The sequence below is a fragment of the Electrophorus electricus genome, chromosome 13, assembly GCF_013358815.1.
Source record: "Electrophorus electricus isolate fEleEle1 chromosome 13, fEleEle1.pri, whole genome shotgun sequence".
NCBI classification, from domain to species: domain Eukaryota; kingdom Metazoa; phylum Chordata; class Actinopteri; order Gymnotiformes; family Gymnotidae; genus Electrophorus; species Electrophorus electricus.
The window spans coordinates 12,430,571-12,447,572 of record NC_049547.1 but is presented as its reverse complement, the minus strand read 5'-3'; the positions used below and the strand labels follow the sequence as shown (position 1 = coordinate 12,447,572).

At 47.9% G+C, this 17,002-nt stretch overlaps 1 protein-coding gene across 5 annotated transcripts in view; it reads right to left on the bottom strand.

The window, feature by feature from the left end:
* cdin1 (CDAN1 interacting nuclease 1) overlaps positions 1-17,002 on the bottom strand; it is a 56,521-nt gene that overhangs the window by 18,791 nt on the left and 20,728 nt on the right. For all 5 annotated transcript variants that reach the window (XM_027011612.2, XM_027011610.2, XM_027011611.2 and 2 more), the window contains 5 exons: positions 12,522-12,601; positions 12,082-12,131; positions 9,905-9,972; positions 8,369-8,434; positions 7,906-8,011 (listed from right to left, as the gene is read on the bottom strand). In XM_027011612.2, the coding sequence (XP_026867413.1) occupies positions 7,906-8,011; positions 8,369-8,434; positions 9,905-9,972; positions 12,082-12,131; positions 12,522-12,601 (370 nt within the window). The remainder of the gene's footprint in view (positions 1-7,905; positions 8,012-8,368; positions 8,435-9,904; positions 9,973-12,081; positions 12,132-12,521; positions 12,602-17,002) is intronic.

Genomic DNA, 17,002 nt, shown 5'->3' with positions numbered 1-17,002 from the left:
CAACCAATAAAACTGCAGAAGAACAGTCCATCCTGTGGACACTTGGGAGATTGACTGAAAGCAGAGGTCCACGTATCATGGTCCTCATAAATATCAATGAATTGGAACAGCTGTGCACATAAAACAGCTAATCGTGCTCCAAAAGCAATCACACGCTCATGATGTCCAAAAAAAAAAAAAAAGTCTCAAATACCAAATATGTACTCTCTTCTGTCCATTTCCTCCCAAAAAAACCCAAACCCCGCCCCTACGAGTGCCTCCACTCCTTTGGACCAAATGTCGAGGGCAGGCTGCTTTGTGGAGGAACAAAAGGCCAGACTGTTTCCATTCAACTGGCCGCATTAAAAGTAGGCCGCGGTGTCCTTCTGTTCTGAAGCGGCCTCATGCTTCAACGCTCGCCCTGGCCCTCGGCGCACGAAACCACGGTGTTGGCCTGTGCGCCGCTGCCCGCCCAACCACCTTACTGCCCCGTCTGACCGCCTTACTGACCACATGGAGCTCGTCTCCAACGAGCCTACCCAACTGGTCTGAGAGGAACTGCGGGGGGTGCCTTACCATTCCTCACATTTCACTGTACGCCAAAAAGCATCGCTGGGTGGCTCAGTGCATTGGTTTTGTATTCTCTGTGCACATGGTATTAAAAACTAACATTCCAAACTAAATGAAATGAAAATACAAAGCGATACAGTTCCTTGGATATTAAGTTTGATGGAAATAGCCAGTTCATATATTCAGTTCAATTGTAGGGCATGTTAGGGTCATGTAAACAGACATATTACTGCTCTGACTCTCTGCACTTGCGTCAGCGATGACTTTTGCACCATTACCGGGAAACTACCGAACGCACACTAACATTTCAAAACATTTCACCAACATGGAAGACCCTCTGGTAGAACAGTTAACCCAGAACATGGCTGATATTCAGCATTTAAAACGTCTCTGCCCAACAGTTCCATTACTATTGTCATTGGTACTATTACACTGGGCAAAACACTAACACAGATATACTTTTTGCACAAAGGAAAATCATTGTTGACTAGTTTTACTATAATTACTATATAGCCATAGCTTGAAAACTGTACATTCAAAGTACTTGCAAACATAAGATTTTTTTATCTTATTTTTATCTATCAGTAAGATTTGTGCTTCTTAGCATAATGACAGCCTTCAAAGAATACTATATAAAACCTCTGAAGCCTTACGCACTACAAGATAGACTCTCACCTCAGAAAAGGCCCTCACCCCCATGGGCTGCCATCTACTGCCATCAGTGTGTTAAATACAGTACTGTATCTGTATATGTTCCAAGAGCCTGATGGATTTAGCAGCAGGAAACGTTCTCCCTCGTGTTCACAGACCCGCAGTCCCCAACATCTCTGGGATCAGACATGCTTGCGCTCAAAACCATTTCAGCCCTCGGAATTCTCCTGGAAGACTGGGGCCTTAAAGAGGCGCTTTAATAAAGTCACAGCGCTCTCTGTGCGCCCAGACAAGATCTCGCCAGGATGACAAATGTTGCTGACTTCTGGTTGGAATGAAAGCCAGGAGGTCAGTGAAGGTGGAGTGGGCTGGTGGGGGTAGGAAGACGGGGGCTGGGGGCACTTTACAAGCATGCATGTGTTTCTTTACCCCTAATGACATAAATCTCAGTCTGCTGAGGGGAAAAGCAAAACCCTACGTTCACCGAAAAATTCCAGAACTAAAGAGGAATTCACTGCAAGAGCATGGCCCCGATTCCGTTAGGCGTTCATTCCAACGCAAAAAAACGTCAGACGGGAGGCTTCAGAACTCACCAGCCGGGTGCCCGTGTGTCCGTGCCTGCTTTCACCGCACCTCCTGTGCTTCAAAGCTGTTCTTAACCTCAATTCACACGACAAATTTGTACAATGCGTCAGCACCCCCTCTTCACCCCCACTCAAGAATAAATAAGGGAAGCGACGGCTGAGAGCAGGAGGAGGAGAAATTCCGTGGCCACTGGGAGGCTGGAGCTCCTGGATTACAAGCAGAGCCATTAAACAATGCGCCTAAATATGCATTGAAATCTTTAAAGCATGAAACCGCCTTGTCATTTGCCATTAGTATTCCGAGCTGTCCGTTATACGTCTTGCGTTACACTTGGGCGTACCGCGGCGGTAAATGTCATGCACCGAGGGTCGCAAATTCCGAGAAGTCATCGCATGTCAACATTATTTCTCTAGAGCTCCTAATGATTAAACTGTCACAAGGGCATTCTGCGCTGTGCGGGGCGCGCATCCATGAGGCTTCAGCCAAACGTATGGTCTGAGACACTGAGCACAAAGGACTGGCACTGATCAGCATGGAACGAGACAAGATGAAAACATCATGACAAGAGAATCAAAATGCTGCCAGAAAAGAGACTGAGCCTGAAGAACCCCCCACCCCACCCTCACAGATCCAAAAATAAATCCAAAAATCCACTTTAGCTAAACCACGTCTGCATAAATGTAAACCATGCACCTTGCGCCTTAATACAGTCTACATATATGCTGTGATCTTAGACTGAAGAGCTCGGAGAGTCGCTATGGCTCTTGCCTTCCAGGCAGGCGTGTGCGCCTGCATGCGTGTCGCAGATGACAGTGGCAGAGGGACTGTCCTCAGGGGTTAGCCCAGTGATGTCCGGCCTCACCGGGATCAGGGGAGGCAGGGCCGTGGGGCCAGCGGCCTCTCACTCAGGTGACACGCTCTGTCTGTTCGCCCCCGCTGATGGCCTTCTGTGGGCCAGTACACCTATACCCCCAAAACATCCATCCGGGCGAAACACACACGCTACATATTTGTGCAGCACGCGCGCGCACCCACACAGTAGAGGGAAACATTCTGCCTCAGAAGTCATTACAGTATGTATTTATTAATTAGATATTCTTGGCCTTTCGTGGCGATGATAAGTGAGAGTATGATGGACATATTCATTAAAATGAGCACATTGTCCAATTTCTTGTATCAAAAAATTCATTTTCATGTCAGGGCTATCTGATTGACCAGCCTAAGACCATCACAGAATTATCAACAATTTCGCCAATAAAATCAAGGACATTAAAGAACAAAATTAATTGGAAAAAGTTTAAGGTGGTCAGGAACCGTCAGTCTGAAGGTAAGTCAACACACGGGCTGAAATTAAAAGAAAGAAGTATTTTTATTCAAGATCAAAGTATAATCGAGCATAATCAGTCAAAAATCCTTTCCCCCACTATCCTTCCAAGGAAGCGACATAACAAAGGTTCTTGCTGGCTGAGTGTATGACAACAAATATTTGATGGATAAACGGCACTCAGAAACAGTCCTTAAATGACAACCCTTACCTGAAGTGATCACTGAAGTCATCAGCCACGAGTGCTGACAAGAACGCATCACGGCAGCCGCTTCCAAGCGGCCACACCACGTGACGTATATGACAAATCCGAAAGTCTTAAGCCCGTTTCATATGAGGGAGAAATGAGCCATATCGTCCTATTATATTGCCATAAATCATTTTTTGTCAACCTCTGACAGCTCTTTATCAGATCTAACCTTTTCAAGCCTCTATTAGGAGCGCTAACATTTCCAGTGCCGACGCGTCTCCGGCGCATGGCTTCCACAGCTGATTAGCCCACGGCCAGCTAGACCTGTCCGCCTCTTACACAGGCACATGCGAGCCAGCAAACAAACAAAAACCCTTGTTTTTCCCAAATTTGATATAGCTTTTTGAATAAAGTAAGTTGCATATATAGCGTGACAGGGGAATATACTGTGTTGAACTAATTTAAGACAGCATTGGTCTGCTCAGCCATCAAGAGACTCTGGAGAGGCAAACACGACGTTAGTGTCACCTTACCAGACTGGAACGCAGCTGAGGATCCTTAGCATGTATGTGAGGGGGTACGCAGGGATGAGCTAGTGTATCCTTTTCAGTTTAGGTCAATAAGCGCTATAAGCATAAGGGTAGCGCCCACCAGGCCGAGGGAGAGGCCGGCAGAGGGTAGCGGCCACCAGGCCGAGGGAGAGGCCGGCAGAGGGTAGCGCCCACCAGGCCGAGGGGGAGGCCGGCAGAGGGTAGCGGCCACCAGGCCGAGGGAGAGGCCGGCAGAGGGTAGCGGCCACCAGGCCGCGGGAGAGGCCGGCAGAGGGTAGCGGCCACCAGGCCGAGGGAGAGGCCGGCAGAGGGTAGCGCCCACCAGGCCGAGGGAGAGGCCGGCAGAGGACAGCAGAGTGGACAAACCCAATAGTGGTGACTGTACTTCCGCAAACGGAGGGTGGGGACTCAGACTCTCTAACTCAGTGCAAGTAATGTAAGTGAAAATAGCACCTTTAATCCAGCTGGACTGTGTGTGGATGTGTACGTACCCGCAGCCTCCCTGCGGACGACTGCCTCGCCCCGCCCTCCGTCCACAGGGGTGGCAGCAGCTTCCCTGGGAGTCGTATTTCATTCCTCGCTGTGTTTAACTACACCCACTTCCCCTAAAACACACACAAGGCTTATTATGTGCTTAATATTCACCATCAGGTGAATAATTTTTATGCAACTCTGATAGTTGGGGGAGATGGATAACTCAATTATCAACTCATCCGTCGCACGGCTCCCTGGCACCGAGGGAGGCAGCGGGGAAGATTGATGGGAAGAGGCGAACGGAGGCTTCTTTGCCATCACATCCAGCCAGTGGGCCTGAACAGCCTTTTTCTCCCCTTCATCGTCTCTCTCTTCCTCCATTTTCCCCCCTCTTCCCCAGCGAAGCGTCATTACCCTCACTCCACCGAGGAGCCTGTATTATGAGGTTAGGGTTTCGCCACGGCTATTGTTTAGATGATAAATACTGGTGGTGGGGGCTGCAGAGAGAAAATTAGTTGTGTCATTTTGAGGAAAACACTTCATGATTCCTCACTTGTTTTTTTTTCTTTTTTGTTTAAGGATAAACGAATAACAATTAACAGCAGATACAAGTGCTGGCCATAGTTCAAAGCAACGAAAAATAAGCTAATCACTGGAGCTGTCAGTCAGGAGAGGCGTGGTCGTTACAAAAAGCAAATGCCATGTTTGGAAGGTCACTTGGAGAGAAACCCAGCATGCTTTGGCTCTCTGTAATTTTTTCTCTTCTTCCAGTGGGACAATTGAACTAATTCCCTTCTAGCAAAAAGGCCTCTAACCTCCATACGAAACCAAACGAAGTCTTTATGATGTCAGCCCATCACTCTCATTGCGATGACATCAGTTCAGTGGGCAGTGGAGAGAAGGCAAGCTCTCTGCTGAATCGGGGGGTGGGGGTTAGCCCATGAAGAAAGCTTAACAATGGGAGACTGCATTCAAAATGTCAGATGTAAATGTCAATTAAAAATTACAAGGGGACTGCTAAAGGTGGGTTTTGAAGGGATTGACATTTTTTTTTCTAGAGGGGCAGAGTTTATCGGGTGAGACGGCCCACAAACATGACAGAATGAGCCCTGTCAGGTCCCTACGTGCCTGCGCACAAAGCCGCTCCTGAATGCCGACATGAAGGTCGCTAACCGTCATGTGCGTTACGTCTTTATGTCAGGATCTGCAACTCTAAACCGCATCTATTAAAGTCCATCTATCATTATGGAGCCCACCGTATCAGACACAGCAAGCAGAGCTGAAAAATCAGCGCGACCATTTTGTCTTCTGAGCCTGCATCTCTCATCACAGAGCATAATGGGAAAAAGGGATATGCTTTTGGTCATAAGTCATGTCATTTTTGACTGACTGGGACCATTTTCATCCAAGTGTTGTCTCATTAAATGTTGCTTCCCTCACAGTCTGAGAATGTTCCCAGTCACCAGCCAATACATTCTGGTCAACAACTTTTTAAGGTATTTAATGAGGCTCACTAGTAAGTGAAGTGTTCAAAGCTGAGCTTATCACACTCCAGTGACTCCTGACTCCCTGGCCTCACCACCGTGCTTGCCACTTCCAAATAAAACCCCACAAAACGGTGAAAATAAAACACACGGTTGCTTATGTCCTTGGCGTCGCACAAGGGTTCTATTCGACCCCACTGTTTTTGGAGGAACCATCTTCACGGACACATACTCATCTGTTAAAGAAATAAGGCCGTGCCATTTAATAAAAAAAATTTTTTAAAAAGTGACCACGTCATTGCGAAGGTGAAGCCTACTCACGATAGCTTGAAAGTGCCTTCATGGCCTGAGGGTGGTAGGGGAGACCAGAACATGAAGTCTAAGGACAGCGCAGTGCAGCCCTGCCAGTCGGACTGCTCATCAGTATAAGGACATTAATCACTTTACTAATCTCCTGCTCCAAAGGTGATGCCCCAGCCATCAAACAACATTCGGGATACATCACTGGGCAGACGCGAGGGCGGCCCGCTCCCTCCCGAGCTGCTTGTCATGTCACCGCGCTTTCCAAGTTCGAAAAATCCAGCATCGCTTCATGTTCAGAGGTGAATCATTGAATCTCCAGTGACAAGATTACGGCTGCCCGGTTCGCAACAGTAGCGACACTGCTAAGACGTCCAAAGTGCTAGGGTAATGTTTGGACCGCGTGGTGACTGAGCCAACAGACGCAGCGAGAGTGTCGGTCTCTGGACAGTGCTCCGATGTCGGGAGCTCCAGCCTCTGCTCCCCGCGTGTCACAATGTGTCAGCCTGCCGTCAGCCCCAGCATGGCTAGCGGGGGTGACCTTTCAGCTCCGCAGACGGGGGCCACGTGTGAGCACTTCCCCCTTCCACAGACACACACACACACACAGCCTGTTTGTGCGCTAGCTTACACCAAGTCAGCAAGGCAGCAAACCGACACAGCCATGCAAGATAGACAACAGGGAGTTCCTGTGAAAACAAATTTCACTTGAACAGAGCCAAGAATGTTGAACCAAGACAAAAATGTACACTATGACTAAAGTGAAGCAATATAAAAGTATGGGCAGGATCCAGCGGGGCTGTGCTTTCTTTCTCCCTACACCACCCCTCTCACCCCCACCCAGACTGTGTGCGTGTGCGTGTGTGTGTGTGTGCGCGCGCGCGGGTGAAAATCATTTCATGCTGCACACACTCGTGCATTGTTGTGTGCGGAGTACGTCGCAACGGCAATGAATCATTTGGAAAAGCAGGCTTTTTCAGAAACCAAAAACAGCTGTTTACATGACCTCAAATGCAGAGCTTGCGTCGAAGGCCTGCTGCAGATTGGGTTTTTTTCACTTGAAGTACACTCGTGCGTCTCCCAGAGGACAAAACGAGGCTTCGTTCACTCACACGCGCACACCCAGGCATACAGATGCGCAGGATATACAGGGAGAGACAGCTAAATGGGAGATGATTTCATTTCCTGCTGTAGAGAACTGTCTTCACACCCAGGCTGTGGCCAACAAAGCCACAGGCTGTTCCTGTGGCCCAAAAAGACACGCTGGGGTCCACCCTGTTACCCTCTCCAGCTGATGGACCAGAAATAGACATCCTTAGGGTTGGCCAATATAACGATATATGGTCTTATCATGATACAAAATTGGGTATTACCAGGAATGTTCATTATCATGACATTGCAACACAGTCTGAACACTAGCAGGCTTCTGACGGCACACGGTGTTTTCTTGAAATAAAAACAGCATCATCGATGTTATTTGAAGTCTTTGAGTTTGAACTGATTTTAACTCGACACATATGGGACACTGTGTATGATGATGGGTGTTATTATTTTCAAAACTACACAGGAAGATCTGATCACTGTTGACTTAATAGCTTTAGCATGCGGGCTAAATTACACAATGAAGATCAAAGAAAAAGATGAAAAACAAAGAAAAACCCAAGCTGTACAATGCCTTTATCTAATTAATCATTTTATAATGGTGCAAGATGTCTTTGACATTTAGAGTACAGGCCATGGATCAACAGGAGTCTCAGGGACCAGGTGAAAGGTTGTGGGCGTGGTGGACGTTCCTACCTGTTCCAGTAGCTCCAGAACTGCTCGTTGAGGTAGGTGCGATGGCTGTGCTCATCCCCGAACGAGGCTTTGCTCTCGATCCAGTGCACGATGTGGCCTTCAACAGCTGGGTAATGAAGGGAAAACCCAAACAAACAAATATCACGTGTGACGGACGGAGGGAGGAAGGCATGGGCACAGGATGAAGGTGCAGCCACAATGCCAGACACTGGTGAAGGGAGGGGCAACCTCTCGGTCAGGGGTTGGAGCCAAACACGTGAAGGAAGAAGGCTTCTGTTGGGGCAACATATGGTATTTTTATGCAAAGCAGCTTTGATTTTGTATATTTGAATAAAAATCCACATGAGAAACAGAACTGCTGTAATATCAGCCTGACGTTATTGTGTCGGTCAGAACTAACTGCGGGCCTAAAACAGTCAATTCTAAGTTCTAGTAAAGTCTAAACCAAACAATCATAACTTACCGATAGGGACCTCTAGAATAATATCCGGGGTCTTGTCATAACCTTTGGCCCGTAGCTGATTCTCATCTGGAGAGAAACATTGTAAGGCAATTACTTAAACTGTATCAAGCAAATTCCACAAAAGACTGTCAGTAGGTGCTTAAGTGACAAAAGTGACCTTTACTACATTTGAGTAGTGACCTTTACTATACTTGAGTAGTGACCTTTACTATACTTGAGTAGTGACCTTTACTACACTGGAGTAGGGGACTCATAATGAAACAGCACGTTGATGGCTACTTGCCTCCAGACCACTGACCTGAAACATCACATAGAGCCTAAATGAAAAAGTGAGGAAAAAGCATTTGAAAACAAAATAACGACAGACTGAAGCTTGCGGGGCTGCCTTGCTTATATCTCGATTTCCTCTGAAGTGGAAAGGATGCGACCACAGATACCAGCAAAGCTGTTTCTAGCCAGGGCGAGAACAAAGGCATTACACCTGCCAGCGATTTGCGAGCACTGCATAAAACCCCAGAGCTGCAGGTTGCCCACGGAGCGTGTGCGGCCGACGGGCTCCATAAAGATGGGGAGGATGTGGGCGGCGTCGCAGCGAGCGCACGCGTGACCCCTGCGCGCGGCCGCCTCTGCCATTGTCCTTGACTCCTGGCGCGGCTCGACCATTATCCGCGGAACACCTGATTTCTCCATTAAATCTCGGGCTGACCAGGTCATTCAATTCCGCCCGGCTGGCCTCTCTGTCTCCAGCCAAGCTCGACTAATGGGGTGAGGGGGAAGAGAAGGCGAAGGTCCCCGCCAGCGAGGGGGTCCGGGCCGACGTGGTCCCTCTCTCGACACCTACTGGGCTGTTGACATTGTCATGCGGCGCCGATCCCCTTTTTACATCACCTTTGATTAAAATTAATGGGCCGTCCCCGGTGTTGGGGAGCTTATTTCCAATCCATTTATCAGCTGGGGTAGGCTGCCCAGGTGGCCCCCGCACCCAAACTTTGACAGTTTTAGAACAGTCTTCCCAGACACCCCCCCAGTAAGGTCAGCACTCGGGCCCAAATAAATGATATCTTCTTAATGACAGAAAGACGGATTTTAAGGGCCCTTCTTTCTCTTCTCTGGGGTAGCGAGATGGGAGGGAAAGGAGAATTTCACACCTGACCACTCACCATTTCGACCTTGAGCCTTTCAACACTATAATGCTTTGGTTGGTGCTGGGGATCAATATGTATCCCTCTACGGTGAAATTAATTTTCAGAATCAAATGCAAGCTATTAGTGTAGATATTACTTGCAGTTTATTCTATCGTGAATTCGAAGGAAATTCCACATATACGGAAATGGGCAAAACTGATCAACAAACTACACCAACAAATCTGTGTGATGAATTATTCACAGTCAATTCTCTAAAGGTTTTAATTCATAGTAAACATCTGCAGTCTGCATCCTTTCATTTTTTGCTGTACTACTCAATTCTTTGCCTACGCTTCACATATTGCTACACTCAAACGAGCGTGGAAGGCCAAGGTGCAGGGACAGAGCTTACCTAAAAAAGACAGCCTCCTCTCCCGAAGCCGCTCCCGGAGAAGCTCCTCGTGCTCCTGGCCGATAGCACTGGGAGTGCAGTTCAGGAGAAGCAGTGAGCAACTTCAGAAAGTGCAACTAATGAGCAGCAGTGGAGTGGGCCGCCTGTCAGGCTGCTTCTAAACAATGACTTGGGTAAGAAGGCTTGGCCCGTTACAGCAAACTAACACAATATTTTAGCATTTTAAAAGGCTGGAAAAAAGGAAAATCTGACTTGCCTGAGTCACAAATGGGGACATCTTACCTGTGCAGTAGGTTACTATGGAAACGCTCAGGCTGCTAAGCAGTGTTGCTGTGGCAACGCCAGAAGAGTGTAGGTCTGTTTGTGTGTTTTAACATAATATGTATCCTTGGGAGTGGCAAATAAAGTTGAGCATCAACACGACTGTGTGCAAATAATTTTCTCGCGGAGCATATTGCATAGTTAAAGGTACTAGATATATTCACAATGGCTTTGAATTACACTGGAAGATGGTGAAAAATGTCACAGGACACAGCACAGTTTCAAAGATGGACAGTAAAAACACTGCAAATTCTTCTCAGTACGGACTGCAGATGACATATTTACCAGACTGGGAGATGGGTGCTTAACATCTTCAATTTCTCAGCTCAAATTGTGAAATCTTTTCTCTCTCCATTGGATTTTGCGCTCAACTCCGGCTAAATGATCGCCAATCTCCATTTACAAAAGGAAGCCTGGCGACGCGAGCGACTGGCTGGGTCATTTTGGCGGTGCTCGGGTGGAGGCTCTGAAGCAGGGCCTCCGATATCACGGTGGAGGGCCAGAAGAAGGCGGAGTGGGCCGGCATGATGAACCCTCAACGGGGAGGCGAGGCGGTGCTGGAGGGAGTGGTGTGAAAGAGGCGAAGGGGCGGGATGAAGACGGAAGGCAGGGCGGGACAGGGTTGAATGGGCAGGAACAGAGGAGCCAAGCACGCTCCCCAGCTGCCTGGCCCTAAGCGTCCGACAGACTGACCACCCCTCTCTCACTCACAACCCACCCACCCACCTTGTGGGTGTAGTATACACGTGATGACCCCATTAAATAGCCCACAACTGGCTCTCCGATCTCTGCGACTGTATCAGGGCAGTGATATGGGGTGAGTGCTGCTGGGAGTGTGAACGTGTGTGTGTGCAGGAGTGTAGGAGAGTGTGCGTGTCAGAGCAACGAGAGTGAGTCGAGTGTGGTCAGAGGCAAAGTGAAAAACTGGAAGGAAAGGAATCGTGAGTGAAGGCGAAAGGCCAGGGAGAGTCACACTGACCATGCAGGTGATGTGGCAAGAGCTCTCCAAGGTGCTGACAGACGTCCCATAAACACGCACGAGGAGCAGAGTAACGCTGGGAAGCAACGGGAGAACGGCCGATCTAAAACTCATTTCCGTTTCTTTCCAAAAGCCTTTTGACTGAAATGTGAAAACAAAGAAATGACAGCGTATTGTGTAAAAAGCACAGAGATGATAGAGAAAGACCGTTACATATAGCTGTAAAGAAGAGCTGTGCATGACTGACTATGACAAAGCCAGTGTGACTCGGGTCAGGTTTGTAATACGCCTCCTGTTAGCAGCGCACCTGCAGACAAGCCTGACACCTGAGTGCACCGCATTATGCGCCAGGAAATGATATATTCTCTAGTGTGTGGGATGGTACACACTGTGGCACAGCACCCAGGGCCTATAGAAATCAGATATAGACATGCCCATCTTATGTCCCATGAACATGCATCTGTGTGTGTGTATATATGTGTGTGTGTGTGTGTGTGTGTGTGTGTGTATGTATGTATATATATATATATATATATATATATATATATATATATACATACACACACATACATACATACATACATTCACACACACACACACACACACACACACATATATACACACATACACACAGAGAAATATTGCATGTGCTTATCTATATACTACACTCGTACATACATATACACAGACACACACATTTCTGTATGTATGTATGTATGTATGTATGTGTATGTGTGTGTGTCTGTCTATGTATAAATAAAAGCATACACGAGCATGTACTCAAGTAGAACTTTTATGTCAGTGAAGCTCGACATATCCCTTGCCTCTGAATAGCTCCTCGTCAATTTCAGGCTTAAAATTTGATGGGAAAGGATACTGTTTGATGCAGTCTACCAGCGGCCCATAACAGCAGTCATTTATAGTGCACTGAAAAGAGGGGTAAGAAATATTATTGGGGTTTGGGGGGCGGGGGGGGGGGGGGGGGGCTGTGGCCCCATTAAACTGATAGGAGGGGAAAAAAGAAACACTATGGTATGCAGGGATATAGTTGCTCACATGATGCTATTAGCAAATATAAAATGCTAGATTATTTGCTGGAGCTGGACACAATGCTGGATCTGAGTGAGCAAGGCCATTAACATCCTAGAGGAATGCATATGCAAAACTCCTCATCCAGATCAGTGACAAAATCATTAACTTTTTAATGGCGACATGAGCAGCAACATTTAAGTTACACATTAGTTACACATTACTAGTTGACAGTAAATGGGACGCATTTGTACATCACAGAGACGGAGTCAGAGAGATGGACTGTACCTGGTCTACATGTCTGGCTAACTGCAGGTCTGGGATTAAAGATGGTTCCCGCAACATGCTGTTTAAGACTTGCTTGGAGGCTGAAAACCAAGAGAAACAAAAGACCCACACACACATAAACAACACTGCTACTACACACAAGAACCTTAACTAAACCCAGCCGGTCAGGGGCAAAAAAACAAAACAAAACCCAAACCCGTTTGTTGTAAGTGACTAGGTTGTGGCAGTGATCTATTGCTGTTAGTGGAGATATAGATGCAAATGCCATATTTTACACCACTTACTCTGATATGTGCAGTATTTCTGCGCTACTCAATTGAGTGGAAGCTTAGAGCATATTGAGATTTTGCATGGATAAATGCTTCTCTCTGCCCAGCAAGCACACCATGCAGTTTATCTATGTTATAAAGGATGAATATTTTGCATCCCTCACCCCATCCAAGCAGCATTAACATTATAAATCAGAGCCACAACCCACTGGATTGATTTCCTATTACCGCAATGGGAAAATTCCCTAAATCATTTTTCAAACAGATTCCGATTAAATGGATTGTATCACTGTGTGACGAAATGGCGGTGGCAGGTCATTCTAATGATATATGTATGTGGTCATGACAGACGCACTGCCACAGTGACAATTTCAGGAATGTTTCTATTTCTTAGCGTGGAAGCTGACAAGAGAGAGCGAGAGGGTATGACAGGGACCTGGTGCGAAAGAAGCTTCAGAAATACAGACTGACCAGAGTAAAAGACTGCTTTAAGCCCTGCCAACTCCCTCCATGATCTCCCTAGCAGGTACGCCTCCGTTAAGCCCAAACCGCCTGCTCCCACCTCCTTCCCCCATCCTATAGCTCCTCGTACCTTCCCACCTCCTTCCCCCATCCTATAGCTCCTCGTACCTTCCCACCTCCTTCCCCCATCCTATAGCTCCTCGTACCTTCCCACCTCCTTCCCCCATCCTATAGCTCCTCGTACCTTCCCACCTCCTTCCCCCATCCTATAGCTCCTCGTACCTTCCCACCTCCTCCTGAACCATGGCGGTGGTGATGCACGCAAACGGCTGTGTCAGTGGCAGGTTGAGCGGGAGCGGGGGTCCGGCCCCACCGCACGGGGCCTGCCAGACACGGGCGGGACCCCATTCCTCCACTCATTTTTCTCCAGATCGGTGCCCTCCACACGCGGATCTATATGGCACTCCACTGCTCAGCGCCGAAGGAAAAGGGTTATATTTTCCCCCTGAGTTAGGACACCTCGTGACAAATGATAATGGATAATCAATAAAGTGGGAAATATGAGGCAGCAAACTTTATGAAGCTGGGAGACATATTACTCCCCAACAACACTCGTTTCCCTTAACAAAGTCACTACTCGACTGGGCCTAATAATCTGAAAGAAAATCAAAGGGCCCACAACCACATCAGCAATATTGGCAACTTATTCCACTTTAATGGCATTTTGATTGATTTTTCCCCTCCTAATGGTAGTTTTATAGATTTGACGCTGCTCCTGCAAAACAGAGGCATGTAATAAACCTCCCTCAAGGCAAACAGCAGCCATTAAAGCCCTTGTCTTACTAGCGCTCATAATTGGAGGTTGACCACCATCAAATTTTGGTGCCAGTCACGCCACGCGGCATTTTGCTCGCGCAGATTCCATTCGGGCTTTTCATTTGCCTGATGTTTTCTCTTTTTGTGCCGGACATGATAAGTGAAGGGTGCCCCCCACCCTGACCTCCCCCCTCTATGTTTTCTGATGGATGGGGTTAAAAATAATTGTCAAGAGGGGACCTTGGGGCTGACATTGTGAGGTTCCAGCCATGCGCTGACCTGATGAAAACGGAAGAGCGGTGCCCTAATAAATCAGGCTGCTTTTAAAATGAGTTTAGCCTAATGCTCATTCATCACCCGGCCTAATGCCATTTGCAGCCGGGGATGCGCCGCTGTGCCCAAACAGCCCAGTAAATAACAACAGGGTCTACCATCCTCGCATCAGTGCAGCCTCCAACATCAGCATGCATTTATTAAAGACGCCTCTGCCTTGCTCGCTCGCGCGCGCGCGCAAACTCTGCAAAATGCCCACCCGGCACACGCGCTCACAGAGCCCCGCAGCACGACTTAACAACACACAACAGAGCACTGTAAACACACACCAAATTTATTGTAATTGTCCCGTGTCGGCATAAATTCTGACTGAGGTATCCTTGTCTGAGGAAGCGTGCAGGGGAGGAGAATGCTAAAGAGGGAAGCCGCGGCTCCTCGGGGACTGGTACATGAACGCAGAGCCCCGTGTTTACAAAAGGGAGAAGGAGCACAGGATCGCAAGCGCCTTTATCAGACTCTGATGAAATGATGAATGGGGCTGGAGGAACACGCCTAACCTTGCATGATTCACCCCCCCCCCCGCCCATCATTTATATCTCTTCCCCTTCTCTACCAGGATGAAAAAGTCATTATCTAAATCAAAAAAATTGAAAGAAACCTCATTAGGAAGCAGCATTTGTTGAGGGAGGACTGTAATAAACAATAATGGATGACGATCGTTATTGCCCCTGACACTGATGAGCTCCTATGCAAGTTTGTTTATTAATTAAAATAACCCACTTTTTTTCCCCTTCATGGTGCCCCCCCCATGACAAACACCCCCCACCCGCGGTTCCAGCGCACAAGCCACTGAGCTTCAGAGACGCTCGTACATCAAAGCTCACGGCGCAGGAGGAGAGACGGGCCCTGATACCACACGCCGCTAAAGCTGATTTTCCATGATGAATCTCGGAGCATATAAATTGGCTAATATCTGAAAACATTTACAGATACTAGAGGAATTGACTACTTGTGGGACATGATGGATGAGCCTCTTCGACCCTGGCGGACAGCTCTGCAAATCTCGCTGCCTGCCTAAAGCCCTCATTTGATTTTCCAATTTACTTTTTTTTAAATCTATCCTCCCTTTCGCTCTCTGTGGTGCTGGTGGTGGTGTGGGGTGGTTTTGTGTGTGTGTGTGTGTGTGTGTGAGAGTGTGAGCCTGTGTGTGTGTGGTGGGTGGGTGTTAATGCTCTCTTTCTTCCATCTTTTGTGCGGTGTCGGGGGGCTGCAGGTTGGAGCGGGTACGGGAGGTGCCGGTGCGAGAGGGGGCAGCTCCCAGCAGGGTTAGCGGGGCAGAACTGATTTTCCCGGGCCCGATCGCAGGAGATGGAGCTGGGCAGCTCGGGCCGGGGTCTGAGCGTCCCCCGGCACTGCGCCCGACTCTAGCGCCTGCGCTCCACTCCGGTAATTAGTGCACTTGTCAAGCCGAGTGCCACACGTCCCTCCACCCAGCCGGATAGCGGCAGGCTGGGTTCTCCACGGCTAACGAAGAGGCTGTGGGTTTCATTATGCAGAGCCTGGAACAACCGGCACTGCACGCTCCACTCAGAATTACAGTCGATGCAGCGGCGCGGTCTGTAATACCGCATAATGTGGTGCTCCGGAATCGAAACTATTTCTCAGCCCGCTGCATAGGGCCTGTGTTCGCAGGAGCATCCCAAAGCGTGCACAGGCACAATCACAACAGGCCTCCCCGACACAGCACTAGAAAGCTTAGGTGACCACACACACCACGGTGAATCTTAAACAAGTCCAAACACATTGTTAGAAAGGCTGTAGGAGAGATCTAATCTCATGTAAGGCCTTGGGAAAATGGAAAAGGTCAAACATCTGACAAAACTGTCTGCTCAAAAAAAGTGTATCTAAATCTAGCAGCACTTCAAATCATGTCAGGAAGGCACACCAAGAGAGAAGTGACATGAAATGGGGAAGAGGAGTGAGAGAGAAAGAGAGAGAGACAGACAGAGAGAGAGACAGACAGAGAGAAAGAGACACACAGAGAGAGACAGACAGACAGACAGACACAGAGACAGTTAGATAAAGACAAAGGGAGAGAGAGACTAAAAATGACTCCATTAGCAGGTGGCTTTCCATGCAGGCTGTACCACCACCGGACAGCAGTCACTAAACGAGCAGCCATGAGCTCCAGAGGTACACAGAAAAACATATAAAAACAGGACATGAGTGCAAACACACATCATTAGTGTCAAATGATACAACACAGAAGAAAGTACTTGAGCATATTTACAGTACTGCACTGCTACTGTTTAAGAGGAATATACATTACTTGAACTCTTTAAACAAGTCCTGCGAAGAGTAAGGAAGGATGTAAAAAGTGTCTTACAAAAATATTTTGTCTCCTTTGAACATTTGAATATGAATTTCAATGCAGCAAGATGATAAACAAAGCCCCCCCCTGTCTTCTTTTGCTCATCCTTACCAAGGTTTACCCGTCACTCTCTACCAGTCCATGTTATGCTGGCTTTCTTAAACCAGGCTACCCCCCCAAACGCCCTGGCAGTGACTCCCTGTCCCTGGGGTCTCTTGGCAGAAAGGAAGCATTATGGATGTTGATATCATATTCAATACATGATGAAGCTGCTCTGAATGTATTGATTT